The sequence below is a fragment of the Fusarium graminearum genome, chromosome 2 (genome assembly GCF_000240135.3).
Source record: "Fusarium graminearum PH-1 chromosome 2, whole genome shotgun sequence".
NCBI classification, from domain to species: domain Eukaryota; kingdom Fungi; phylum Ascomycota; class Sordariomycetes; order Hypocreales; family Nectriaceae; genus Fusarium; species Fusarium graminearum.
In genome coordinates, this window is record NC_026475.1 from 2,404,057 (window position 1) to 2,431,969 (window position 27,913).

Here is a 27,913-nt window from a genome sequence, read left to right on the forward strand (position 1 = left end):
CATATAAGGGTAGTCAAGGGGACACTGGGATGAGAAGAACAAATCTCGACTAAGATCAGAGCATGAACTTGCGAAAGCATACCTCAAAGATGGACAGGCCAGGGAGGCAATTGAGTTGCTGAAGCATGTGGTTACCGTGAAGTCAAAGATGCTACCGGAAGATGAACGCAGTTGGCAGTCATCAGTACGTTTACTACAGTCTGCTTTGGAATATTGGAAGAGGGCAGTAGGCTATGGCAACAATTAAGTCTGGCCCTGTGGTTCTTGAGGGGAAAATGGAATTTTATCTTTCAGCTGGTTCACCATTCATACAGGAGTAGTCGGAATTGAAGGTTCTCTTTTCCTCTTTCTTCCGTGACTATATAAGGAAACATTATAAGTAAAGATATGGAAAAACACTGCATAAAAGTACAGTAAGTTTTGAGGTCTTACAAAGAAAAAGTTAGGGGGATCTCGATCAACGGTCAAATACTACTCCATATATTTAGCTGGCATACGATGGAAATCGGCATATTTACGCAGGAACATGAGAGCCTGTTTAAACTTACTGTGTCAGTATGACTACTATGAGAACGATATGGAGTGTTTATATTGCAATGGTTGTCATGAATGCCAGGGTTCAGATTAAAATCTGTGATCGACCATTATGTCGTCCGTACATGGAAATATCTAAATTTAGGAATGACTGTGCGTTACTATAATCTCTAGATAAACCAACCTCCTTCGGTGTCTTTCCCGTTGTTCCTCAGCGTTCTATTGATACTCCTCTATTCTTTGAAGCTTCATCCTTGATCGACTCAGAGTCTCATTTTATCTTCTCTTTATCCTTTACTTGTCATGCTTGCTCTCTTCAGTTTCCTCCATGATATTTGGTGCATAGTGATCACGTCGAATCATGGGATTGTTAACTTTTGAGTTGATGAACTTGCACATCATGTAATGAGACAGTTACGTTCCCACAAGATTGGACACTATAATGAAATACGCTCTGGATATTGGGAGAGCCTAAGATGAGAAGAATAATCTTAGGCTCTTCTGTAATATGTTGAGTGTTTTCTTGCTGTGGCAGCCATGAAGTTGAATTAATTTCGTTATCGGCGACTTCCGATATCTTAGTGGACCCTCGATGTCCCCTACTGTGGATCCCACCCGCCATCACCTGCCTAGCCTGCTAGTTTGTCTTACCTGCCAGGGAAAAAGGGAAAAAAAATTGCCTGAAGATCCATCTCGTTCGTCCCCGCGGTTGCCTCGGCCCTATTTTATTTTTTTCTTCCCTCTCTTTTTTTTTCTCTTGGGCATTAATACTCCTCTTCATTTGTCCCCGTCGCACCATTTTCGTCTCTTTATATACTCGTATTTCTTCCCTTGTCTCGTCTTTCGCGACGCTCGATATATCTTCAAAAACTCCAAATTCGTCAATACCGTCAAAATGGTCGAGAAGCTCTACGTCACCTACAACGATGTAAGTTTAAAGATTGACTGCCACTACCCCGCCACCCCGCCTTGATGATGAGGGACGTGATGCGCATCATAAAAAAAAGTGTCCGACTCGATGCGACAATGCTACCAGATCTGAGGCATCATGTCTCATTTGCTGTTCGACACTCTTTTTTGCGCAATCGCCACCTCTTCTGTTCCGTCATGATACCGAGTACACTGGAAGCTGCCGCTAACATGCCTCCAGGTGCACAAGATGTGCCAGAAGTCTGCTGAGAAGCTTCTCCTCGACTTCCAGCCTCAACTTCTGATCGCCATCGGCGGTGGTGGTTACGTCCCTGCTCGAATCCTCCGATCTTTCCTCAAGAAGGGCGGCGCTCCCAACATTCCCATCCAGGCCATCGGTCTCTCCCTCTACGAGTCTCTCGGCAACGATGAAGTCGAGGCCCCCGGTACCAAGGTCACCCGAACACAGTGGCTGGACCTCACTGCTCTCGGCGAGATGCAGAACCTCGTCGGAAAGCGAATCCTGATTGTTGACGAGGTCGACGACACCCGAACAACTCTTGAGTACGCCGTCAGGGAGCTCGAGAAGGACGTTGAGACTGCCCGCCAGAAGATGGGTGGTACCGCCCCCAAGACTGAGTTCAGCATCTTTGTCCTCCACGTATGTAACACAGCAACGAAGCTACAAGTAATTGCTAACCTTTTTGTAGAACAAGGACAAGCCCAAGAAGGGAAAGCTCCCCGACGAGATGCTCGCCACCCGTTACTCCGCTGCCGAGACCGTCGGAGATGTCTGGATCAACTACCCCTGGGAGGCCATCGATATCGACGAGCATGACCGAAACGCTAGCCTGCAGACCAAGAGCAACTAAATGTTTTATAAGAATTCGGAGTTGGGAAAATGGCGCATAGATTTAACGCGAGATATCATATAAACACATGACGAATGAGAATTCCCGGGCTGTGAGCTCGAATGACCAATCCATTTTGTTTCTTCTTGAAAACCGCCCGCTACACTGTATTGACCATGCCTGTAGTGCCGAAACCTATATAAGCGCAGTATTCCAAGCACTCGAAGCGACAACAGCTTGTCATGGGTTAGATGTTCTCACAATGCACCCATATTTCCCTCTCTGGCATACATATATTGTAGCTCTCCCCCTTTCAAGCGTCAACGCCGAATAAACCTTAGCAAAGCCAGAGCTTTGAGGTTAATTTAGCGGACTCAGGCCTTCTAGCCATGCATTTGGTGGTCGGCACAACGTTAGGCATAACATGCCTCCGGCTCCCCTGTTATCCATGCATACTCTGGGTTGCTCATGGCACATGCGTGCTCCATTACTACAGCTGGGACAAACCTGGAATGCCCTACCGTATTTCCCAACTCGGAAAATGCACTCATGTAGGCGCCTCTGAAGGTTTCCCATACAACCCTGGCCCCAAGGGCCAGTGGACTGTCGTAATCTACAAACCCGCCAGCGCCTGGCGGTCGCGGCCACGTGGGATTGTGAGCAATGGCCAATGCCAACTCGTACTCGAGATTTGGGCTGAGGCTGCAGGGTTTCTTGCAGTGAGTAAAGCCTCCCACCGACAAGCTCACTTTCCGCTTTTTGGGATTGAAGGCAATCTGAATCTCAACACCGGCTGCGTCATATCCGGTACTGTGGATGATGGCAAGGGCTACACCCATTTGCTTGACTCTCTTCTCCAAATCGCGGCATGCTGCGTTGACAATTTGATCGAAGTAGACGGCTCGTGACAACTTTGTGTTCAAGTGTTCATTCCGGGGAGATTCTTCGCCCATCCTCAAAAAGAGCTTCGCATTTCCCAGGTTCGGGTCGTTGAGCAGACAGTCTCTGACGCTTGGGTCGCAAAAGGTGTTGATGAGAGCGCGGAGGTGGTCTGGAAGAAGAGGGTGGACTTTTGACACTGGAAAGCCGACGGTTTGTCCCGATTCCTTCATGGGGATACCGTTCATCACTGTTGGTACCACTGGACATTCCGGCCTTTTTCTACTGCTTCCTATGCGAACTTCCCTCGTCGCTCTAGGCCACTTCATGCTTATAGCATTGGTGATCTGACGATACGTCGTTTTTGACCTCTTGAACTGATGCAGGTCCGCGAATATGTACTCGTATGCCTGGTCATTGAGTGGGAGCACTGGAAGTGCATTATGCTGTTAAGTATTAGTTGCTAAAGTTTTATTTTACGTTTCAGGAACTTACAGTATCTTCACTCATCTGTGTGATGCCACTTGATGTCTGTGAAGTGTATTCAGGATATCGGTAGAGCCTGTTCAAGAAATTGGTAGAGCTTATCAAGGTGTGGTGGAGTGTCGTGATAGTAAAGTTATGTTTTTTGCGCTGAACATTTCGGGGAAGGGTCAAGTTTGTTGTAATGTTAAAAGTAAGAGTCAAACAGCTGGGTCATAAGCTCTCTTTATACTCCGCGGAATATCTTTCATTGTTAGAGACTGGATCCTTTTATTAAACTTGCGAATATGTTGGCTGTTGTCTACTCGGTTCATGATAGGCAAAGCAACGAAACTTGTACGTAGCCCTTGAGAAACCCACGCAACAATTGCCCGATAAACGTGTGAACCAATAGCAAGTTTCGCAGTAAGAAAGATCAAGTGTATGCATTTGTCTCGTTGAGCATGGAAAGTCCTGGAATGATGCGCCATGTGTCTTGATCCTAAGCTTGTGGCTAACTGACAGGCAGCTGTCGTTGAGAGCTTGCCACGTCAACTTGACAATAGCGACACAGCTCTGTTGTTTATCGTTAACAGTGATGTTGACACCGATGTTGGCAGGCTCATGGCTGAAGCTCAACATTACTATTGGAAGTGAGTCCACAGAGAGCCCGTGTGGGATGTGGCCTCTTGTGTAAACATGCCAAGTACACTTGCAGCTTGTTATGATGGTGGCAAGAGAGAACATAAGGACGATAACCTCCAAAGTTGGTTACCCCTCACCGTCGTCGTCTTAGCGCATGGAATTGACTCCTCTTGCATCTAGACGAGGCTGGGAGTTGCCATCAAGTTGTATGTAAACACTCATCAAACCAGTAGCAATAACTTACAGAGTAGCCACTCATATTTGCGTTCAAGACATATCCAACTCTTTCATGTGTATTTATGTAATGTCTATCATCTAACCATTCAGTCGCCCCCAAAGAAATGCACGGGGTATATATAAACTTCTATCATGCATGCAACTCACCACCCAACGATGTCCCCTTTCCCTTGTTTTTATCCGACCAGCCCTGTTTTGCTCAACTCTCCTTAGAGCCTTCGCTCTCATGCCTCTTCTTTAGTTGTTTCTCCGTCTTCATAAACTCTCTTATCCCCACTGGCAAATTAGCATAAAGCTCATCATCCCAGAAATCCTTTGCGATCTTAGCTTGTCCAACCGAAGGCGCAGCAGCCCAATTAGCCTCTGAGCCTCCGCCATCAGAATCGACCGAGCCTTCCACCTTTCGCAGCGCAGCCTGCGCTTGGGCGTTTTTCAGCTGCCACTCTTCTAGTTCGTCGCGGTACTGGTCGTACACGCAATTGACGCACCCGCTCATACAGCAGTTATCCGGCTCGGTGGGTTTCGGCGGCACGAGAACGCCGGCAATATAAGTCGCTTTTGCCTTTCGGGCGGCTAATCTTTCGTCTTTTTCTGCTTGGCCTAGCACGCGCGATCCAAAGACCAAGCGCGCTTTTTCCTCTGGTGTTTGTGTGGCTTGTTTCGTGGGGAATTTATCTTGGACGCTTGAGTCTGCCGACTTGGGCGGCACTTCTGGTTTGTCGGCGGGTTGGGTTGAGGGGCTGAGGAGGATGGTTTCGTAGTATGACCCTAGGGGATGGCGCTGTGGCCATTGTTCTGGTGGTGGTCTTGGCGCCGCGCTGACGATGGTTCGTGTGGAGGGGAGGATTGGTCGTAGCCTCGGTAGTAATCTTGTTGATAGAGATAATGCCATTATGTGAGGCCAATCGCTTGCGCGGAGCGTAGGGATAGTTTTTAGAGGGGACTTTGAGTGTAAAAAGGTAAAGAGAGCGACTGTTGAAAAGTGAAGAAGTTGTGTTGGTAATGCAAAGCGCCGGAGCCGAGAAAGTTGGTGTTGAGGGTTCGGAAGTCCGACGTCATCAGTGGGCCTAAAAGCAGGGGACAGATGACGGGCAGATTGATAGTGACACAAGACAAAATAATGCCGACAGCAATGAACCATTTATAGCGCTGCAACTGCTTGTCGCTCCAATCGATCCGATTAAGAACCAATAGTTTATCATGCGACGTACACAAGTCAAAACAGTTAAACAGTCAGCCTTTTGTGGTTGGGTAATTTAAATGATTGAGCTTGGCATGTTGGACAATAAAGTATTGGCTTCTCAGCGGATGGATTGAGCGACAGGCAGCCAAAGGTATAAACGGACCATTGCTTGTCCTGTAATATCTGGCTGGATGAGGCTTCGGTGGAGGACAAATAATTACTTGATGTACACAAAAGTAGCTGCATGATCGCACACATGGTCATGCTGGAGTTGGTTGTTGTTGCAAGGAGGACATGGCAACACACAGAAAGACCATCGCCATTTCTGTCACCTTGCATCTCAGGCCTACAACATCACTCTGTGCACCAGACAATTGCAACCAGTCCATTCAGTCAGCCCAAGTAGGCAATGACAAGGCCTAATACATTTTATTCGTGAAACTAAAATGCTCATTTTCTCAATTCTACCATCAGGAGATGATACTCCGATTGTCTCGGGTATAACCTCAGTCTGTGCTATTCCCGCATCCGTCAGTCTGCCTTGCCCACCAACTTCAACTCCCGACAAGACAAAGACATATGAAACAAACACGAATCAGGTACCATAGGCGTTACCAAACAACCGGAACTAATGTTTCCCCCGCTCCAAGGCAGAAAAGGCAGAGTCTTGGGCAGATTAGATAGATCCCCGTCTAGATGCGAGCACCCACACCAGAATCAGCCTTAACAGATGCCTTGAACCCAAAATGGGGCATTACGACTGCTTACACCATGCGAGATTGCCATTCGTGGCGCACAGCCCGGTATGACTAGACTAAAGATACTAGACTAAGCCATCCATCGTGACATGGGTTTGTTATTCACTAAATGCGGTCTGACTGTCAGACAACCGTATGGATCACCCCAATAGGTAGGACTTGGCATCTACTCATGTCAATACATAATTTAAAGCTGGTCTTTCGCTCTTTTTGATGGGATATCATCTTAGTTGTATTCTTTGACTATTACTTACTTACTGACACTTACATCCGTTTGACACGGAATTAATAGCCCATCATGGTGGCAAGTACCGTCACCTCTTACATCCACATCCCGACTAACACACCCCAGACAGTACCCCTTTTTCGCAGTCTCGTCAGTGGTTCAAAAAGTACCAAAGAAGAACCCATCAAGTCTGAAGATGCCCAAGAACCCATTGCCATCATCTCAGACAAAGATGCAACTATTCGTCTCGAGCCCGTCCCTAGCAGAAACGGCCTCCTCATTAAAATAGAGACTCCCAAGGAGCCCTCCGTCAACATCCCACATGTCCCTTGCGATATCGTCCTAGTTATCGATGTCTCGGGCAGTATGGGCCAACCTGCGCCCGTGCCAGGAGAGGATCAAGAGAGTGCTGGATTATCTGTTCTTGATCTCACCAAACATGCTGCGCGAACCATCATTGAGAGCATGAATGAGAACGATCGTCTTAGTATCGTTACTTTTGCATCAAAGGCCAAGGTTTTACAGCCTTTGTTGCCTATGAACCAAGATAACAAGACTCGAGCTATCAAGAATGTTAAGAGCATGGAGCCTCGTGATGCTACTAATCTTTGGCAGGGTATGCTTGAAGCTATCAAGCAGTTCAACACAGACGAGTCGTCTCCCAATGTTCCCGCTATTATGATCCTCACAGATGGTATGCCCAATCACATGTAAGTCTCCCCCATCCCCGAGATATCTCATACTCACATCCACCAGGAACCCAGCCGTTGGCTTCGTCCCCAAGATTCGCAACATGGGTCCTCTTCCGGCATCCATCCACACCTTCGGCTTCGGCTACAGTCTCAAATCAGATCTTCTCAAATCCATCGCCGAGATTGGAAACGGTAACTACGCCTTTATTCCTGACGCAGGTATGATTGGAACCGTCTTTGTCCACGCTGTCGCAAACCTACAAAGCACCTTTGCAACACGCGCTGTACTCAAACTATCCTACTCCAAGCCCCTGGAACTATTAGAGACCACTGGCCCATCCGTGGAACAAAAGCCTGTCGAGTTTGCCGATGATTCTGAGGATAGTGTCGCCGAGTTGACCTTAATGCTTGGAAACTTGCAATTTGGCCAGTCACGCGACATCTTCCTTCGCGTCAATAATACCAAGGAGCTGGAGTTTCTCAATGAACAGGATCCTACTCGTTCTGTTGTAGGAGCTTACTTGACATACGTCAAGCCTGGGAACTGCATCAAGAGTCGCAAGGTCCTTGAAGCCATGATGTCCAAGGATGCTGACTTCATCCCCATGGCCACTGCTCAACGCAGCGTCCTAGAGCACAGCGACATCCCCCCCTCTGAAATCGCCTACCATGAGTCCAGATCCATCATCTGCAACTTCCTCTCAACCATATTCGAGATTCAGCCTAGTGGTGATCGCTTAGTCACGCGACTTATAAAACAAAGGCATCCCGATTTCAAGACTCTGATTGAGACTCTTCCCGCAAAGGACTTTACCGATGACAAGAACAAGTCGCTCATGCAGGAACTCTCAATGGAGGAACCCAAAGGTCAAATCTACCTAGCCATCCAGAAAAATCGTGACTTTAACAGATGGGGATTACATTTTCTTCCCTCTTTGTGCAACGCGCATACTCGCCAGGTATGCAACTCGTTCAAGGATCCTGGACCTCTTCAGTACAGTACCGAAAGTCCCCTGTTTATTTCCTGCCGCGACTCTTTGGATCAGATCTTTGACAATCTGCCTGTACCTGAACCTTCGATCACTCATCGATCAAACGGATTCTTCTCCGCCAGCTCAGTCCCGTCGAGCATGAGCGCCTACCGCAACAGCTCAGGCGTCTGCTTTGCAGCCTCCACAGAAGTAACCCTCGCATCCGGCCGCATCGTCCAAATGCGCAAGCTCCGTCGCGGAATGAAAGTCCGCACACCACGCGGTTCACGCCGCGTAGCCCTTGTCCTCAAAACACCCGTCGAGCAAGAAGTTCTCTGCCGTGTCGGCGACGTCCTCGTAACGCCGTGGCATCCTATTTCTTCAGACAGCAAGCGCTGGGATTTTCCCGCCAACGAAGCTACTGCTGTTGTCATGTATACGGGATGTATTTACTCTATTCTTCTTGAACGCGATGCGAGTGTTGCTGCGCATGCTATTCGGGTTGGAGACATGTGGGGTGTTACGCTGGGTCATGGATTGACGTCTGGTTCTGATGTGCGTGCGCATGAGTTCTTCGGTGATTATAATGTTGTTGGGAAGAGTCTTTTGGGGTTGGAGAGACGGTCTAATGGGGTTGTGGTTGGGAATGGTGTTGAGAGGGATGAGAGTGGGCTGGTTATGGGGTTTCGCCAAAGTAAGTGATGGCATGACATTGTAATAGTTTTAGTATTCACAATTGTAATCACTTGCATTGCGATAATATTTCTTGAGTTCCAGTTCATCTTTTGTTTGTTCCTTGTAAATCTCCTATACCAAATCTGCCAAGGACCAGCCTTGGTCAACTTTTCCCCAAACTCCTGTAAATGCATCATGTCTTTTCCGACAAAACTCCTCTAAACATCCTTCATTTCGCTCCAAACTCTTTAATTCATGGAAAAATACTAGGCAGTGCGGTACTTCTTGACCGGCTTCATTCCCGTCTTCCCATCATCCTCACTCCGCCGTCTCTTCAACCTTCTCACCTCCTCACTATCTGATTCAGAATCAGAAAGAGGAATAAGGTCAAGCATGCCCTCACGTGGAACGAAATGCTTGAGCTTACTCAAGCTCTCCTCATTATACACGCGCACCATAGAGGGAATCGGTCTGGAAGGGACAGTTTCAGGACTCACAGGTGGTGATTGGACGAATGTAGCTGCTTGATCCCAATTGACGGGGCCCCATTTAATCTTCTTCGGTTCTTGGCCATAGGGAATCGCCCAGGGAGGTGTTCTTGGTCCGGAAGAGTGCGTGGATGGGGATTCATATCCGTCGTCATAATTCGGCTCAGATTCGGACGTATATTGGGGTCCGTATTGCTTCTCAGGCTGGGGCTCAGGTTGGATTGGCGCAGAAGCGACACTTCCTTGCATTGAGTAGAGGTTACTAGGCTCTGCGTATTTTCGAAGGGGTAGTGAATCGCGACGTGCCGCGACATCGTAGATACCCTTCCATTCAGCAGGCCAGCCCATGTTCTCGTTGCCAAGTTCATGGGGAAGCTCAGGGTTGTGGGTTTGAGGAATAGTGGGAGACTTCCAGAGACGCTCAACCAAGTTGGGTGTTGAAGGCATATCCCGACGAGCGTAGTAAGGGTGCCATCGAAGAATATCCCTTTGACGCTCCAAGTTCTTCACAGACCGAAAGGGAATACCGCGAAATTGAGGGAAATCGACAGGTTGTCGCTCATTCCACCCGTGAAAAGCGTACTTCATCCACGGATGCACAGCAAGGAGTTTCGAAGGACATACTTCCATGCATCCCATGCTGGCGAGATCCTCCCACGCTTCCGTCAACTGCAGCAATTCCTTTCGCGCAATCATCCAATTCCAATAACACTCGCCATGATCCAAGACATCTTCTCTTTCAATCTTGGCACCAAAAGGATGACTCTGGCTGTGAGAAATGATATCAATAATCTCCTGTCCCCAATTCCAAAGATCCCACATCTTGGCACCAGCATCGAAGAACTCCCGTCGGATATCCTCCTCGTACGCAAACTCATCCGAGTTGTCGCTCATAGTTCTCCAGTGCTCGTAAGTAATAGGAAGCAGATTCGAGTCGAATAATTCCAGCATTTCGGGCTCCAGGATGCGATGGTTGGCCTGCCATCCCATGCATCTGGCTTTGGGGTCGTCTTTTTGTTCGCAGACGAAGACTTGGCCTGGATGACAGCAAGGGCCGTGTACCGGACACGGAGCAGCTGCGTTGGGGTCCTCGGGGGCAGGAAGGGGTTCGTTGGTGCTGTGGTGGCAGGGAGGTGGGAGTTCGAAGGGGTGGTAGGCTGTTGCTCCTATGGTGGGGTTGATGATAACACGACGTTGCGTGTCGCAGCGGGTGAAGTGGTAAATCGTGAGGTGGCACATGTTGGGCGATGTGATGTAGTTGTGTAAGCTTGATGAAAATTGTAAACTTTGAACTGAAGCTGTATAGATTAGTCTAGAATGTAAATGGATGTCGAGAGGATATATATCGCATTTTGTAACCAGGGCTGGAGTATGGTCGTTAAAGACAGTGTTCTTCTATACATACAAAACAGGAGTTTTCGGTGTCAAAGGCGTTGTTCATTGTTGGTAACAGGACGTTGTCCTTTGAGAGTGTCTTTACAAGATTGAACACTGTCTTTGTAAGTGGTGAACAACGAGTGTTCTCTCCTCTGTCCAGCTGTTTCTTGTTAAACGTCTGCAGTTCAAAGGAAGAATTGGTGTTTCAGGTGGCCTGTTCGACGAAAGACGTTGATCATTCCAGTTTCTGCCAGCACGCCCAACGGAAAGGTTGGCACGATGATGATGACCTGGCTTTGGAGTGCCACGAACTCGACTCTATCAGAATGAGACGGAATAGCCCAATCACAGCCAGCTCAGACTACCGTTGACTGTTTGTGTTCTTCAATTTACTATTAACATTATTATATATCAGACCTTTCAACATGCAAATATACATCACCAGCGTCCATCCCACTCCTTCTTCTCAATGTCGCAACGCTCATCTTGACAGCCCTTTCAATAGCTTCCCCTCCACAAACAGCAACAGCAACGTTCCCTGGCACATCTCCAACAGCAGTCCTTATGAAAGTCGCAATCTCAGGCCGTCCATCGGTGTGTTCAATAGCCGAGGCATACGCCCCATCCAGGTCCATATCCACCTCTTCCTTCAACAGCTGGTCTTCCTTTGCACTCTCCGACGATCGCGCAGAATCGATCGAGAAGCGCTCTAGTTCAACACTAGGTCCCCTTGCTGTTTCTGGGTCGATTAACCTTTCGCGACTTTCATCTTGGAGAACGCCTTCGGATACAGTGTTGGGACCTCTTGTGACTGCGACTTGGATCTTTGTCGATATACCCATCTCTTTGGCGCGCGATAGTAGGCGAGTTATCCGTTGGAGGTATACTTTGGCGTGTGCTGTGTGCCGCACAATGTACAAAGCGCTGATGGTGCGGATGCAGCCAGGGGATTGAGATGAGAGTAGATCCTCGAGAATTGGCGTCGTAAATGATCCTCCGGTCGACGCAGCGACGAGAACTAAATTCTCATACTGCTTCCAATTCGGCACCGCTCCGAATGGCCCCGTTACCATTACGCGTAGACCTCCAGTATCCCCTCTCAACCCAGTTCTTCTCGCCCAATCGTTCAAATCTCTGGTTAAACCCGTCTTTGTCTTGATCGTCAATTGAAGGTCTTGCGTTTTCGTCTGCGAATCAGGAATATTCGTAATCGTAAACGGATGTGGCGTCTCCCATCTAAAAGTCGGCGACCAGATCAAAACATGCTGTCCAGGTATCCACTTGAACCCAACATTTCGAACCGTCATAACGGTCAACTCTGAGTCTACGGCTTCGACCTGGGCGTCGTGGGCGTATCGCACAGAAGGATTCGCCGAGACACGTAGCCGTAAGTTCCGCCAGATGGGGTTTGCCGAGCGTGTCACCACGTCGTACGCGAAGACGCCCACGGCGCACCAGATGCTGAAAAGGTGGTGGTCTGGAACGTGAAGGACCAGGAACACTAGGAGTAGCACGACAGAAATGATGTGTTGCACGACAAAGAGCTCGTATTTTATGCGACGGAAGAATGGGATTGTTGAGATGACGGTCCAGGCGAGTATGAACCATGCTGCGATACCGGGGAGAACCATCTTGACGGTTTTAATCTCGGTCCAGAAGAAGCTGGCTGCGAGCCACTCGTATGTAAAAAAGCCTCCGTGGATGGTGGCGCTGGCGAAAAAGACTCTTGATGCCCATCGGTGGAACCAGTTGATCCTCTCGTATGAAGTTCCCAGTAAAAGACCAATTGGATTGACGCGCACTGCGAGGAGAAAGGGTAGGGACGTCTGTGTTGCTGTGATCCATGCTGCGCGAAAGGCGATACGCTCGTGAAAAGTGCCGTCACGTTTGATGGACTTGTAGGTGATGAGAAGCGCGATGAAAGCAGCATATGCCACAACAACAATTGTCTTGCGCACCGGGAGAGTCGCAGACCAGGCGGGGTGTCCAACTAGTCTTGATGTGAGGTTCTTTGGTGTATCGATGAATTTCTCAATTGTAGAGATTGCTGTATCTGAACTGGCCCCCAAATCCCTTCTCTTCAGCCTGTTGGTGTTAGTTGTGATTAGCATGTGATTATTGTTACTTACCTTTGTTTAGCAACAAAGAGTGAGACAAAGTGTGAGACAGAAGCTATTATCAGCAGCGTCGCAAGGACGTACCAGTAAAGGCAAGCGAGGAAGTGCTGTCTCGCTCCATCCTCTGTCTGGTGTCCATGACCGTGTTTCTTTTCTTCGTGGCCGTGATCTCCGTGTCTCTTGAAGATATCCATAACATAATTGAAGAGAGGAAAAGAAAGAGAGATGTTGTCTGTTGGAGTTGGAATGAAGAAGCTTGACCAACACGGTCAAGCTTGTGATTACGTTATGCAGCATTTCCGGTTCATCCGTATCCGCAATTGGTTGAATCTTGCTCAAATGGACGCATCCAGCCAAAGTCGAGACGAGAGTCGCATCAGTTTACGAGCTTCCGGGCTGAAGTAACCGCACTTTTCCTAGAACGATTACCCTAGCCTAGGTCATCTTAACTTTATTCTGTTCAGCTTGGCGATGAAAAGAGATGCTATTTTTGGGTAACTCACCCTATACTAAAAGACGAATTGATGTGAAATGAAGTTGTCACGATGTCCTATTGGTATTCAGATGATGACTTTTATCTTGTCGCATTTATTATTTAAAGATTGATTGATAACTGCTATACAATGTCCCACGCGACAAGAGAGGAGGCGCATGTCTTGTATTCCGTGGTTTCATCTGGCAGCTGAATCAACATCCGAAAACTCCAAGGGCACTAAGATCTTGCACACTCTCTACACGATACGGCGCAGCCAATAGAAATATCGACATTTTGGAAGAACATAAACAACACAGACTAGAGACTACAATTGATTGAAGTATGTAAATATACCTGCAATCCAAATAAAAAGTACACGAGGCTTCAGTGGTGATGTTTTCGCATCTCATCCCATAACCACCAAAAGCAAAGGCGTCATCCAGTATATTTTTAGTGGGTAAGCTCCTGTACAGCAGTAAACCAAATCAAGAGCCTCAATTCTAGACTTGGCAATTCTGCCGACATATGGCATCAGAGTCATCAATATTGGTCCAGTCAAGGCAGTGAGCGACGTCGACAACTCACCCTACAGCAGCATGTCTCAGGTTCCCTGTCTTATCACACAGATATTCACAACCTGCAGCTCTGGCATTCTTCCAGTTGTGCTTCGATAATCACTGCCCTATCGTTGCCCACTCCCGATCAACATCTACAGCAGCTGACCAAATGATCGCCAAGGTGCATAACGCAGCGTCACATCGTCGGGCTTATGTAGAATAGAATTTTCGCAATCTGATACGACGCTATTCGTCTTTCTCTGATGTCGGGTATCGTCGATGCAAGCGTCAGTTGTCTTGGAGATGCATATTGAGGCTTTGATACAATGCACGATACATTACTGCATCTCAGATAAAATACACTGCCACCTAGATAACCAAAAATCTCGAACAAAAAAGCAACGTCGATACCTTCATACCGACTTTACAGAGATAACCTTGCAGTGAAAAGAGGCACAGTTCCGTAGGTGGCTTCTATTCCGTGCCTGGGCGTGGCACACCTCCAAGACAAGCTTAGTTTTTAGTTGCATCAGGTGAACAGGACGGCTGCCACAACCAGTCATGCATTTGTGTCGCCCCTCGGCTGGCATTTCTACCGCCGATTTCACATGTTTTGTCCATACATCTTGTGATGGGAATACGATAATAATGCATTGAACAAAACAGGTCAGGCAGGACAGGACAAAACAAGGTACCATCTGTCAATACAAGACCCCTACTGTATTATTATCTGGGGGACCCTATCACCGACCCAAAGAGTTCCCCAGTTTGTCGCCAAGAAATGACCAGTCTTTTTTTGTGTCGGTATTTCATCTAAACATAGTAAATTCCTGTCATGATGGCAATGTCTGCAAAACGCGTCATCTCGACAGTCTTTAGCCATGAACAACAAAGCCGGACCGACGGGAAGAGCCGGCTCTCATTCCAACGCACTGCTAAGTTTATTAACGGGTGACTGTCCACTAACTCATCACTGAGCGTTTGTCCACTAAATTAATCACAGAGTGTTTGTGCACTGTTGCTCGTAAAAATGAGGGGCCGTGTCTCAGAGACGCTGGGATCATCCCCGCGATTAAAGAGAAGCGCTTAACTTGAGTTGGCTCGAGTCACGAGAATGAGAATGACAACGGGGACATCCATCGTCATGAGAGAGGAAACCCCCGCCTGAGAGATTGCATTGATAGTCGATATGTACAAGTCAGCTATAACCTGGGCATGATTTGCATAACATGGCCTTGCTATTGACGTATATGTATATGCAGCATGGATTGCACTGTCAGGACAGACGGGACTGTACATTACTGTCCCACTTGACGTTTGACACGTGGGGACAAATGAGCTGTGATCAAGCCTTGACTTTCTGTCTCTGATCGTTGAGGCTTGATACTGCCTCTCAGAGACGCTGACGAGAGTATGTATCTAGGCATGCCCGTTATTGTCAGAGTGAATCCTTCATAATCTAAACGCTCACTACAATGTACCTCTCAGGCACGGACCTACCGATCCAAGAGGGAAAAAGGCGCAGGCGGGCCGTGTAAAAGTCAAGAGTCAAAAAGCCCAACCGACCAATCCTTTCTGCACGACGCGACGTGGGGGGGTCCCTGCAGAGACGATCGATAGACTGCTTATGGATTCCTGTTCCGTTGTAACCCGCCGATTTGTATCCTCTAGCCTCAGTAATGACCTGAGCTAGGACATCACTGTGTGTCGGTGTCGAGACCGGATGAATACCGTAGTACCTTGGTACCAAGTGAAGAGCCACCCCGGGGCACACAGACCAGATCAGACATTCCATGTCTTTTACTCTGGTGAAACACTTTAACAGTAAAGACACTGAACATGTGAAGATGAGGGGATCTATCAACGGTACTACTCCTACGACATGCTGTACTCGTCATATGATATCTCCCCTCTTTCTCCCCTATTAAACAACTCCTATTCTTCTTTTTGTTCTTCTTCTTCTCGCTTATTCGAGCATCACCCTCTCGCTATCCTGTTCCTCCGCTCTCCGCAGCCGCAGCCGAACCGGCCCCATAAGCCTTTACGACTCCTCTTTTTTCCGTTCGATCGTCAACGCCACTCAACTGAGAGCGCTAACAACGAAAAAAACTCTCCACAACGTGGTTGTTGAGGTAAGGTGACATTCTTTCTACTCCATTTTGCTTGGACGATCTGTGGAAAATATCATGAGACTAAAAACTAACCCTTTGGTGTTTTTTTTTTAAACATGTAGAGTACCACCGAGAGGGATTTAAATCGCACCGCTAGATTATACTCAATCGTTCGATTTGAGGCGGGGGGATTCAGATCTCATATTCTCTTCCACCAGACATCACCGCAAGTCTATCTTGACTCAGCTCATCTCTTCATCTTTAACCATATTTATCCACTCAACCTAAACGCTTGTCCAAGGTGCATGACACCACCACCACCACCACCCTTCAACTCCTCATCTGCCATCGTGCATATCTTCACCGCCCAATCCCAAAGGCCCAGGTCTTGTCCTTCTTTTCCCGCTTAAACCACTGCATCCTCCACCCCTGCTAGCGGTCCCTGGAACTGCAACTCAACTTGGGAGACATCTGGGTCCTTTCGCTACAATCGCCCAGGGCCCTTGTTCAAGTTCCCAGTTCCAGTTCCTCGTCTCTCTGATAAACTAAATAAAAGGGAAACCTGGGACGCGCAGACCGCAACTTTTCGCTTGTCTTGCTCTGACTCCATTCTCTTCCCTTTTTCCTTTTGTTTTCTCTCCCACCCTGGTAACCGAGAGAATCCTTTTATTCTTTCGCTTCCCGCCTCACCGCGAGAAAGGAAGAAAAAGCTTGTTATTGTTTCCAATTTGTTGGGAAAAATTAACAAGTCTCCTGAAACCTTGGCTGGGACTGGGTTTCTTCCGAGATTGTTCTGTCGTTTAAAAAGAAGTAAGGAAATAAAGAGAAGCGACGTGCTGGCTGTTATAGAGCTTGTGAATCCCCTCTCTCTTCTGACAGTCACATCACTCACATTCTTTTCTTCTTTTTCTTCTTCTTTCGACAAAGCAATAACAACGATTTAATATTCTATTCCTATTCCCACCCCCCACTTCTTCACTCTTACTCCTTATCGATAAAGATTATCTATATCTCTAGTGGGTCGAAGCTTCTACCAGATTGAATGCTAGCTTCATGATGGATGAGAGGTCCGAGTCTCGAGCGTCTGGAACGACATACCACAGCTTCGCCGATACGGAGTTGTTCGAGTCTACGTCTCCCCCGCCTCGACCACCCGTGACATACGATACCACCAGTCTTCAGCACCTCGAGCATCTTCAACATGAGCTTCAGCGCCAACAGCAGCCGCCCAAGGAACCCAACTGGGTGAGGGACCGTCGACCGCCCACGGCAAAGATGCAGCGCCAAGATTCTGGCTACGAGTCAAACACCCCTCGACGCACCTCTACCTCCAACACAACCACCTCTAGTCGATGGTCGAATGGCTCCTCCCGAGACACCAGCAGTAACAGCAGCAACGGTTCAGGAGTCAGAACTCGCTTCCGCGATCGGCGCCCTTCTCTTCGTCGCTCAGCAAAGACGCACCCCGTTCAACAAACCCGCACAAGCGCCCAGTCGCTCCATCTCGTGCGCACAAACACAGCTACTCAACAACCCTCAAAGCAACCTACCGCCTTCTTCCACTTCCCCTCGCCAGACCCCATCCAGCTCGCCGACAGCGTTCCCGATCGTCGCGTCCAACCCACGCCCATCCCTTCCCCGCCGCCGCAGACAACGCACTACTGGACCAGCGACCGCACGCGCCGTCTCGAGTACGCCGCCATTGATGCTGCCACGCGTGGTGTCAAGGGCTGGGTCCTGAAACACATTGTTCCAGACTGCTTCGTGTCTCGCGAGAACAGACATGTCTCGTTTGACGACGACTCAGGAAGTGTGCGCCGGTACAGGCTCGAGCTGGAGGATGATCACCCTATGGAGAAGATTAAGGTGGGCGCGCATAAGAACAAGAATGGAAGACGACGCAAGGGATGGAAATTCTGGAAACGCCAAAAGGCCGAGGCTCAACCCGCGGCGTACATCTGATCTTGATCTAAACCAGCCACCACCACAAACAAACTATCACAAGGCCAGGGGTATTATTTATCCATACAACAAAGAAAAACAACAGCCCCCTCCTCACCACAACCCCGCATAACCTACCTTATCGCATCAAAGCAGCATCGTTGGCGTTATATACCCGTTGGTTTTAACAGTATTCTTTTAATTGTTTATTTTGTTTATACAGTACCCGCCACAGAACGCAGAGCATGATAATGATTTCTTGAAAGCCGAGCATACATATTTCTTTTCTTTTCCTCTTTTTGGAAAGAAGCGTACACAACAAGAAAGACTGAAACGAAACTAGATGAAGAGATGGATGCATGACTCCCCCCAATGGTGAGGAAGTATTGTTTTTTATTTGTGATTTTACTGCTATTCAATATCCTAGATACATACAGGGCTGGTTGCTATTTATACCTACCATAGTTAGTATTGTTTAAACCAAGAAATTGACATTTCTCAAGAATTAAGCAAACATTGTGTACAATTGGGTCATTCGGGTCCGTGATGTTTCTTTGTTCTCCAAGTCTGGAGGCGGCAGCATGGACCGTTAGTTCTTTGGGAATAAGAATGGCACTGTCGCCAGAGACAAGAGGAATCCGCATTTACTCGAGTCAAATACTTGTGCAATATCTTGCAAAATGTCTTCCTCTTCAGAACTGAGCGACATCGACTCGCCGACGATGCTACTCTCTCCGAATCTAACCCCGACTCGCTCCGTGTCCCGCTCCGTGTCCGAGGGTCCACTTCGGCGTTCAGCATCGGAGCCATGCTTCGGACCAATCACTCCTGCGACGAGCCAACAATCGGTCGAACCTGCGGAACAAAAAGCTGGTGACTGCAGAGAAGAGTCGATTGACGACGCGATCGATCAAGTCCCTTTTAGTCTCGCTCGAATGGTGATCAACATGCAAGGATACTACGCGTCGGAGCTCGAAGCTGAAAGACAAAGGACCGATGAACTCACCCGACAAAACGAGGAGATGATGGCAAAGATGGCCGAGATGGATAAAAGACTTCAGATGCATGTTGTCCTCATGGATGGATTTGTCGGGTTCATGAGAGAGGTCAAACAAGGACAATTCGCTGTTGCGGAGCTGGAGATTGCGAAACAGTTTGGAGGTGTTCATTTAGATGAAGTCAAAGGGCTCGTTTCTGATACCTGCGAACCTGTCGAACAAAGCGTGGAGCAACTGATCCTAAGCGAAGACATTCCTGACCCGAGCGATGAACAAAGAACAGTTCGCTTTACAGAGGAACCAACGCCCTTTGACAGCGCAATCTTTGATCAATTACCGCCTACGCCGGATGTGGAGACACCTCCTGTGAGGAGCACTGGGCGACGAGCGCCGAAACGAAAGAATCCTCCTATGAGGCTGCATAGGGAAGTGAAGCGACGGACGAGAGCGGATGTGAGAAGTGTTAGGTTGAGGCATACTTCGTGGAGGGCTATCAATAATGGATATGATGAGGAGTCTGGGGATGAACACAGGGGAGATACCAATGATCGAGACTATGATCCTGAACCTGAGGTTCAAGATGAAGATGAGAGCGAGGAGGAAGAACACCAAGAGCAAGAGCCAGAAGGTACATCGCCCTCACCACCGCCGTCAGAAGAAGACGACGCCGACGCCGAAAAACCCCGATACACCGTCTCCCGCTCCACAGCCCCCCGATTCACTTCTGGCCCATCCGGTCCTCGCTTCAAATACCACCGCATGCCCAAGACAGTCGCACTAGTATGGCAAGAATGGAAGCACGGCAGTAACGGGAACCCAGCAATTGAAGAACTCGAGAATAAATACAACACTTCGTGGCGGATGGGGACATTGCAGGAAAGAAAGTATGCGAGCAATTATGTCGGTGTTAGACAAAAGATTGTGAGAAAGGTAGAGGAAATGTGTGAGGTTGAGGGAATGAGTGTGAGGCAGGCGTGTGAGGTTTTGGATAAGAGAGTTGATGGGAGGATGCAGCTTTTGATGACGGTTTTGAGGAAGGGGGAGGATCCGTTGCTTGTTATTCCGAGGAGGAGGTGATTATGTGACGAAAAGGGTTGTTGATGGGTTGGATAGATGTATCTGTGTTGAGATTTGCAGTGAATCAGAGACAGACCAGAATATTACAGTTGAGCCAAGTGAAGTTGACGCGAGGCTTACCTATATGCCCTGGTTAAACTCGATATGGGGCTGCCGGTCAAGCCAACCATCCCTGTGCAATTTTCCGTTCGAAATCTGTCATGGGCACATGTATTTGTAGTACTGGTAATCCCACTGCGAAGTATCCTAGACGTACCGCACATCGCAGATGTCGACAGCAAAGATGAACTATCTTTGCTACCCCTTATGGCGCATAAGGAGATGAGCATGGAGAGGCTTTCGGGGTCTACCACAATGTCAGACCCATTCCCCTCGATGATTGTGTCAGCCAACCACCCTGCTCAAGATATTGAACAGGTAGCAGAAAGCGTTTATACAGTGGCTCTCCAAAGCATTGCGACGTTTCTGAAAGAATGGATGTCTGCATTGTGGTGGATCTACTTGAGTGAAGAATGGCGATTCACTGTATATCTTCAAGCGACCAAGGCGCCCTTGGCGCAGTCCGTCACGGCGAGGGAAAGGGACACATCACCGAGACCGACGCTCTGCGTTGGGCTCCTCCGGCTTGATCGCGGAGGAGGTCAAAGAAGGCCACACGGCCCGGCATGGGCAGGGAGGTCTGGTGGTAGGCTATGATACCACTTCACTAAACCCAAAATTATAGCTATGTTGTCTAGACCAGCGAATGGAGGTACATGCTCGGCCCTGGACGCCAGCACCACTGTCGTAGCGCCGTGGGTTCGTTGGAGTGACATACATATCATACCCAAGCTAGCACCTTATTTCTGTACCAGTACATGTTCTCTTTTTCTAGCGCTCGGCTGGGGGACGATCCTGGGAGTCTATGCTGGGTTTCGTCCGCTTCTCTGTGGCGGGTGTAGGATGGATGAACGCTCGTTGAATTGGAGAGCGAAATGGACATTGAGAAGTTCCATGTTCAGGGACATCTCCTAGAAGAACCACATACAGAAACAATAATTCGTTTTAAGGTATTCATTATTGCTTGCCATGAATATTTTGACTTCGTGAACGCCCCCTACTATGGACCCAAATTGACGAACAATATACCAACCCACACAACTATCTCAGTCTCAGCGTCGCCAGCCCACCAACATGGAAGGGAGATCGCACACAGCCACACACAGAGAGACGCAACCTTGCAGGTATCATGGACCTCAATTACCCAGCGGAGTCAACCAGTCAGAAACCAGCCACAACAACATCTCTAGAGGATCTTCGGGAAACGGCATCCACAAACCCAAGCCTGTAAGAAGCGCTACACGGAGTATGTCTTCTTCCTCTGTGCCGTTTATCCTGTCTGGGATGTCTTTTTGCTTCGAGTAACCTTTAATACCATTGAACGCCATTTGGGTACCAACATTGTGCTCAATGTGGACGTTTAGGACAGGCATGCCGAACTCAAGACATAGGGGCCGAGGAACGCCGCCGCCCCGGCCTCCCGTGCGGCGAGTCACCAATGCACTATGGCCCACCCCTACCATGCGTCTACACAGGGGAATAGCCCGACTTCCAACTCCTGCTCACATGGGAGCCCCGAGGACTCAACGCTAGAACCTCGCCTTCGCTGGACCCAGCTGGTCGATCTGCCGCTGGTCTCGTGGGCTGTCATTCATGGCGTTGTCGCGCGAGCCCCTCGCCTTCCCGCCGAAGGCGGATATATCTATCACATAATGAGATGAAACCCATCATCCCCGCCCTCGAATTCGGTGGCTCTTGGCATAGGTTTTGTATAAAAACCTCCAGTATTGCTATTAGTCCCACGCAGGCCCCCTCCCCGCAGGCCTTTGGGGGACTGTTTTTTATATCTATAGGAAGGTAGGAAAGAAGCGACCCTGACGGGCTCAGAACGCTAATCTTATGTGTTCTGGGTGTCAAGACCTGCGAAAACTCGCTCTCAAAAAGTTCAGCTATACCGCCATATTCTCGACGAAGGGCGCGCTGCGAAGAACGTGAAATCTGCAATGAATCAGATCCTTCAACAGATGCAATATGACGCGATAATGATTATGTCCGCCACAATCCTTTTTAACCATATCCGCGATTTATATGGGTACATTGAACTGTCTATAGAATGCGGTACTTCTTCTGTATGTAGTAGTTAGACACGAGTCCAGTTTTCGTTCAGCCGCCATATTCTGGGCCTGATGTTGGAGGCAGTCATTGTGTATTATAGGTGATTTTGGGAGCTTGCAAGGTTGGATGCAACCGCTTTACAAATTTCTTTGACGGCTTGCGAATTTCCGTGGCTTTCTCAATGATTGCGGTCATTATGCATAGTAACTGACGCCATTATAGGATGTTTGTGGTTTACCATATTTTAGAACGCATTCATTTTGAGAGTGAGTAGGACAAGTTACGTCGGCATTTGCAACTGTGAAATATGTCTGGTAATCTCGAAATACCATAGCACAAATGCAGTCAAGTTTAATAGTGATCAAAACCATGAGAGAGTGCGTTCAGATCTTGTCGATTCATCCGGTAGTAGCTACGATACAATGAACGGGCTTGACGCCCCACAAAGACACTTTATCACTTTGTGTATTGTCATCGAAGCTTTCATTACCTACGTCAGAGAGGCCTCGCTTACTGCTGTAGGTGTCTTTCGGGCTATCTATGGCGACACACTTGACAGAGCCGAGACATCCCATCTGTCAGCAATTCGGCGGGACCGTGACCGAAAGCCTTGCGCTTGATCAGACGACACGCATTAGTACCTACGGCGCGCTTGCTCTGAGATTGGCCAAAGGAGGTACCAGAAAAGACATGAAAGAATGCGATATGCTGTTTCGGTTCGTATTCCGGTATATTGATGGTATCATCTCCGCACAGCGGTATTCTAACCGACGTCGGTCGTAACAGTCTGAGGCAGCCTGGCACGGGAGTCGGCCTAATGAGATGAGGAGGGACGAGGTTCAACCTCGCTCAGACAAGTTGATGCAGGACCCCCAAAACCCTCCCCGAAGATTGACACCCCGTTTGAGAAAGGTTCAAGGGCTTGTCGAAGGACAGGCAGTACACTACGAGATCCTTTGGGTGTCATCCGCCATAGTGACGATGACTTTTTCTTTCCTGACAATCATCAATGAGATTAATCCCCCCAGCATCACTTGGACGCTGGTCTCACCCATTCGCATGGTGGTGCCGCTGTCACCACTGGAGGCTGTTAGTCATGAAGAAGAGCTTACGCGCAGCTGGAACAAATGGACGAAACAGGCGCCGATTATTGGCAAAGCCCATGGGACCATGATGCACTTGCGGCTGAAAACTGGACGTGATTCGAAATATTTACTGGATCGCTTTCGCACTTAAATTGAGTGAAGATTGGTCGAGTCACAACGTACCTGTCCGTGACTGTGTGTTGGAGGTGAAGTGATAAGCGGCAAGAACAGGCGGCATCGGTACCTAATCACAATTTATCTGTCCTGTGATTAACGTTTGAGCAATCGTGATGAGTTACTTTATCGGGTACAAAAGACGATTGAGTTCCATGGAGGAACAAGCTCAACAACGCAACTTGATCCATCACCGGCTACACAGTATAAGAAACAACTAACAACGATTAATAACACGACTATAATCAATCACGAACTGACAATGTCTACCAACCGAAGAGACTACAATGATCTCCCTTTTTCCTTCAACAACGAGTACTATGCAGATGCTCAAGGTCTCGTCTGCGGTTCCGATGGCCTGCTGCACGACCCCAGCCACCGCGAAACCAACGGGCAGCGACAACAACGTGTCAACGAGCGCTGGGAAGAGAACGTAAGGCGCGTGATGGGCGATGAATTCGTCGGCCGTTGGCCAGACCTACAGACAATGATCAGCCACTACACTGACCGATATCCCCCGGTATTGCAGACATTGGACAGTGCGCAACTCGAGAAGGCTGGGAGGTTGAAGGCGTGGGGTGTGCACCCTTCCATCATTCATGTAATCGTGGGTTGGCCTGCTCAAGGGTTGTCTGAGGAGGAGAGGGATGTGATTGTCGCGTGCTGTGAAGATGAGAGGTTACAGCTTAGACAGAATTGAGAATGGTGTTGAGTGATGATGAATGATGGCAGGCGGGTCACTAAAAGTAAGGTACAGACAAAATCATTAGTCCACTCTTAGGCCACATATACACTAAGAGTGCTAATATTTATATCAACCACTAAATCAGTACCGGTTTTTATGCAACCCGCCTGGATGGGTAGACGAGACGAGGACAGATGACTGGACGGCGGGCTCAGGTAATTACCTATCTTAATAATTAAAACATAATTATTATTCTAAAGTATACATGGTATCAAGTGTTGGCTGCTCTAGGTGAGGTCAGTGTATGTTGCAGAGCATGATCGGGCTGGGGTCATAGGTGTTTGTAGTATGAAGCTTGGAGGCTATCTTCTCTGCTTCGTACTAGGGTATCCCAGTAAGTAGTGACCAACCGTAGTATTTTCGCCAATCGCATGATTCTAAACAGAGCCTCAGCTATGGCCTACCGATGAACTATAAACCCTGATACCCTGGGTTGGTATGTTGATGATGGAGTCCACCACTAGACGAGGGCAAGCCAAGGCTAGAGGAGTGTTTGACTGTAATCTCAATTAATCCAGTATATAGGATACGGACTCAGATGTATCTCCGACGTAGGTACTATGGTGCATCGAGTAGTTCTTATTGTATGACTCCGGTTGGTGTGTGCAGCTCATCGAGTTGACCAACTACAGGACTGCTCTGGACCCCGGAATTGGTGACTGTACTATATCACAAACAGCAAGGTTAAGTATGGGGTATTAAAAGTCAAACTTGAAGCTTATAAACTGATTGGTGTTTGTTGTTACTGACTCTCGGTTTGGTTGTAACCGAATGATGCCGATATTGGTCTGTGCTCACTTCGGCCGGACGGAAGATGAACCACATTTTTTTTGGAGAAGACGAGTGGATCTCTACGGCATTCGGAGGTCAAGAATGACGGAGGCTTCGGGGGTAAGATGGGCGGTATTGAAGAGGACCGGAGGCATGTACAGTGCTGTATACTTGTATATATGTAGTGAAATCACGGGTCTTGATTCATCTATCTATATTCTATGGTAAACAAGCCAAATACACAATACCGAGAAGGCAAGGAATATGATGTACGATAATCAGGCCATCTCGATTGACGCACACTTGTCCGGATTCATTGCCTAATAGTGTTACTCCCGATGCCCTCGTTGCTCGGCATCATCGGTAGATCTTGGAGAAGGGGACTGTGTAGGCCACTCCATCATCCACTACAGAATAGTTATTAATCATGTACTCCGTATGACACCAGTGGAAGATTAAATCCGGAGGCTGTCAATTCGTTGTCTGTACAGTACAGAGACAGTTCATGCGGGGATAGCCACCTTCAAGAGACTTAAAATTGGAGAATGAAACACCCACTGAAGCGTCTACTGTAGCCGATCCCTTGAACCACTGAAATTGTTCTATCCCCGCTTTACTCCCAGTGGGTTCGTCGATCCACTTCGTCACCGTCAGGCCCATCAGGCTAGATCAACTGGAGCTCTTCTTTTTGTTCCATTCCTCTTTTCCTCCTCATCCCACCTGGACTCTCCAGTCTATTTATCCTCTTCACCTCCTCCTCTCTCTGTATACTTTGTTGGACAATCTCCCCTCTTCCTTTCTGTTCTTCTTTTTGTCACAGTATCTTCATCATGGCTTCTCCTGTTGCTTCTGCCGCCCTCAAGGCGCGTGTGCGCAATCCCGCTCTCCTCAAGAAGCTTGCGCGACCTGAGGATCTCATGCACCACTTTCCCAATGGTTCTTATATCGGCTGGTCTGGATTTACCGCTGTCGGATACCCAAAGTAAGTTTCCTAAAAGCTCGTCGACAGAGTCAGAAACTGGGAATGCTGTGCCTCCCCGCCGGCTATTATGACCTAATGCTCTGCTCCCATTACCCGAGCTTGGCGCAAAACAACCCCAAGAGCAATTGCGCTGACAGCTTTTCCAGGAAGGTCCCTGCCGCCATGGCCGACTATGTCGAGCAGAACAACCTCCAGAGCAAGATGAAGTACTCCCTCTTTGTCGGCGCCTCGGCAGGTTCCGAGACGGAGAACCGATGGGCTGCTCTCGACATGATCAACAGGCGAAGCCCTCACCAGGTCGGCAAGGACATTGCCAAGGGAATCAACTCTGGTCGCATCAACTTCTTCGACAAGCATCTGTCCATGTTCCCTTCGGATCTTGTCTACGTACGTCCAACGAAAGAATTTACCCTTTTGCCCGTTACAGCCCCACCATTTTGACGCTTCGGCCTCGCTTTAATCTCCCACCGAGCTTACTTTCCACTTTGTGGCTCCGATCAAGGAGCAAAGGCTAACTTTATTTCATAGGGTTTTTACACAAAGGACCGTCAAAACAGCAACCTTGATGTTACTGTTGTTGAGGCTACTGACATTCTTGAGGATGGCAGCTTCGTCCCTGGTGCCTCTGTTGGTGCCACTCCCGAGTTGATCCAAATGGCCGACAAGGTACGTCACTGCCAAGACTAGAAGCGACAATTGAACTGACAGTTGCTCTACAGGTCATCATCGAGGTCAACACTGCTATCCCCTCCTTCAAGGGTCTCCACGATATTACCTTTACCGACGTCCCTCCCCACCGCACACCTTACAACATCACCGCCGTTGAGGACCGCATTGGTTCCACTTCGGTCAAGGTTGATCCCTCCAAGGTCGTCGCTATCGTCGAGTCCGACTACTGGGATGCCACCGGCCCCAACGCCGCCATGGACGACACCTCTCGCCAGATTGCCGGCCACTTGATTGAGTTCTTCGAGCACGAGGTTGCTCACGGTCGCATGCCCGCCAACCTTTTGCCTCTTCAATCCGGTATCGGCAACGTCGCCAACGCTATTGTCGGTGGTCTGAACGAGTCCAAGTTCAAGAACCTCAAGGTCTGGACCGAGGTCATCCAGGACACTTTCCTCGATCTCTTCGACTCTGGCAAGCTCGACTATGCTACCGCCACCTCTACTCGCTTCTCTCCCGACGGTTTCAAGCGCTTCTACGACAACTGGGACGCCTACGCCGACAAGATCCTCCTCCGAAGCCAGGCTGTCTCCAACGCTCCCGAGATCATCAAGCGTCTTGGTGTTATCGGCATGAACACCCCTGTTGAGGTCGACATTTATGCCCACGCCAACTCTACTTGTGTTAGCGGAACCCGTATGCTCAACGGTCTTGGTGGATCAGCCGATTTCCTCCGTAACGCCAAGTACTCTATCATGCACACTCCCTCCAGCCGACCTTCCAAGACCGATCCCCACGGTGTCTCTTGCATTGTCCCCATGTGCACTCACATTGACCAGACCGAGCACGACCTCGATGTCATTGTGACTGAGCAGGGTCTTGCTGATGTCCGCGGTCTTTCTCCCCGCGAGCGCGCCCGCGTCATCATCAACAAGTGTGCTCACCCCAAGTACCAGCCTATCCTGACACACTACTACGAGAAGGCCGAGAGTGAGGGTCTCAAGAAGGGTATGGGCCACGAGCCTCACCTCCTCTTCAACGCTTTCGATCTCCACAAGGCTCTTGCTGAGGAGGGCAGCATGCTCAAGGTCAAGCCTTGGTAAGGGAATTAAAGGGGATCGTATATAATGTGGGATGGTAAACTAGAAATGACAAATTTTGCGCAGCCTTTTG

General features: G+C 48.7%; 13 protein-coding genes across 13 annotated transcripts; 7 read left to right on the forward strand and 6 right to left on the reverse strand.

The window, feature by feature from the left end:
* The first annotated feature begins 1,304 nt into the window (after positions 1–1,304).
* On the forward strand, positions 1,305–2,428 carry FGSG_08275 (hypoxanthine guanine phosphoribosyltransferase). Its single transcript, XM_011322220.1, has 3 exons — positions 1,305–1,462; positions 1,685–2,104; positions 2,154–2,428. The coding sequence occupies exons 1-3, from the start codon at positions 1,430–1,432 to the stop codon at positions 2,313–2,315; spliced, it is 615 nt and encodes a 204-aa protein (XP_011320522.1). The 5' UTR covers positions 1,305–1,429; the 3' UTR covers positions 2,316–2,428.
* Positions 2,429–2,707: 279 nt separating this feature from the next.
* On the reverse strand, positions 2,708–3,421 carry FGSG_08274 (uncharacterized protein; the record flags this gene model as incomplete). The annotated part of the gene is made up of 1 exon (XM_011322221.1): positions 2,708–3,421. The coding sequence occupies one exon, from the start codon at positions 3,419–3,421 to the stop codon at positions 2,708–2,710; it is 714 nt and encodes a 237-aa protein (XP_011320523.1).
* Positions 3,422–4,576: 1,155 nt separating this feature from the next.
* Positions 4,577–5,445, reverse strand: FGSG_08273 (uncharacterized protein). The gene has a single exon (XM_011322222.1). The coding sequence runs from the start codon at positions 5,407–5,409 to the stop codon at positions 4,717–4,719; it is 693 nt and encodes a 230-aa protein (XP_011320524.1). The 5' UTR covers positions 5,410–5,445; the 3' UTR covers positions 4,577–4,716.
* A 1,311-nt stretch (positions 5,446–6,756) lies between these two features.
* Positions 6,757–9,210, forward strand: FGSG_08272 (uncharacterized protein; the record flags this gene model as incomplete). The annotated part of the gene is made up of 3 exons (XM_011322223.1): positions 6,757–7,394; positions 7,441–9,041; positions 9,125–9,210. 3 exons carry the CDS (start codon positions 6,757–6,759, stop codon positions 9,208–9,210), a joined length of 2,325 nt encoding a protein of 774 aa, XP_011320525.1.
* Positions 9,211–9,365: 155 nt separating this feature from the next.
* On the reverse strand, positions 9,366–10,404 carry FGSG_13403 (uncharacterized protein; the record flags this gene model as incomplete). Its single annotated transcript, XM_011322224.1, has 2 exons — positions 9,366–9,376; positions 9,450–10,404. The coding sequence occupies 2 exons, from the start codon at positions 10,402–10,404 to the stop codon at positions 9,366–9,368; spliced, it is 966 nt and encodes a 321-aa protein (XP_011320526.1).
* An 887-nt stretch (positions 10,405–11,291) lies between these two features.
* Positions 11,292–13,203, reverse strand: FGSG_13404 (uncharacterized protein; the record flags this gene model as incomplete). Its single annotated transcript, XM_011322225.1, has 3 exons — positions 11,292–12,972; positions 13,017–13,059; positions 13,089–13,203. 3 exons carry the CDS (start codon positions 13,201–13,203, stop codon positions 11,292–11,294), a joined length of 1,839 nt encoding a protein of 612 aa, XP_011320527.1.
* A 1,919-nt stretch (positions 13,204–15,122) lies between these two features.
* On the reverse strand, positions 15,123–15,831 carry FGSG_13405 (uncharacterized protein; the record flags this gene model as incomplete). Its single annotated transcript, XM_011322226.1, has 2 exons — positions 15,123–15,438; positions 15,533–15,831. 2 exons carry the CDS (start codon positions 15,829–15,831, stop codon positions 15,123–15,125), a joined length of 615 nt encoding a protein of 204 aa, XP_011320528.1.
* A 1,372-nt stretch (positions 15,832–17,203) lies between these two features.
* Positions 17,204–18,109, forward strand: FGSG_08270 (uncharacterized protein; the record flags this gene model as incomplete). Its single annotated transcript, XM_011322227.1, has 1 exon — positions 17,204–18,109. The coding sequence occupies one exon, from the start codon at positions 17,204–17,206 to the stop codon at positions 18,107–18,109; it is 906 nt and encodes a 301-aa protein (XP_011320529.1).
* Positions 18,110–18,768: 659 nt separating this feature from the next.
* On the forward strand, positions 18,769–20,163 carry FGSG_08269 (uncharacterized protein; the record flags this gene model as incomplete). The annotated part of the gene is made up of 1 exon (XM_011322228.1): positions 18,769–20,163. The coding sequence occupies one exon, from the start codon at positions 18,769–18,771 to the stop codon at positions 20,161–20,163; it is 1,395 nt and encodes a 464-aa protein (XP_011320530.1).
* Positions 20,164–21,033: 870 nt separating this feature from the next.
* Positions 21,034–21,635, reverse strand: FGSG_13406 (uncharacterized protein; the record flags this gene model as incomplete). The annotated part of the gene is made up of 2 exons (XM_011322229.1): positions 21,034–21,173; positions 21,407–21,635. The coding sequence occupies 2 exons, from the start codon at positions 21,633–21,635 to the stop codon at positions 21,034–21,036; spliced, it is 369 nt and encodes a 122-aa protein (XP_011320531.1).
* Positions 21,636–22,739: 1,104 nt separating this feature from the next.
* FGSG_08268 (uncharacterized protein) lies at positions 22,740–23,553 on the forward strand (the record flags this gene model as incomplete). The annotated part of the gene is made up of 2 exons (XM_011322230.1): positions 22,740–22,835; positions 23,104–23,553. 2 exons carry the CDS (start codon positions 22,740–22,742, stop codon positions 23,551–23,553), a joined length of 546 nt encoding a protein of 181 aa, XP_011320532.1.
* Positions 23,554–23,838: 285 nt separating this feature from the next.
* Positions 23,839–24,276, forward strand: FGSG_08267 (uncharacterized protein; the record flags this gene model as incomplete). The annotated part of the gene is made up of 2 exons (XM_011322231.1): positions 23,839–24,009; positions 24,106–24,276. The coding sequence occupies 2 exons, from the start codon at positions 23,839–23,841 to the stop codon at positions 24,274–24,276; spliced, it is 342 nt and encodes a 113-aa protein (XP_011320533.1).
* Positions 24,277–25,894: 1,618 nt separating this feature from the next.
* FGSG_08266 (acetyl-CoA hydrolase) lies at positions 25,895–27,844 on the forward strand. The gene is made up of 4 exons (XM_011322232.1): positions 25,895–26,074; positions 26,221–26,461; positions 26,603–26,740; positions 26,794–27,844. Exons 1-4 carry the CDS (start codon positions 25,923–25,925, stop codon positions 27,841–27,843), a joined length of 1,581 nt encoding a protein of 526 aa, XP_011320534.1. The 5' UTR covers positions 25,895–25,922; the 3' UTR covers position 27,844.
* The last annotated feature ends 69 nt before the right edge of the window (positions 27,845–27,913 follow it).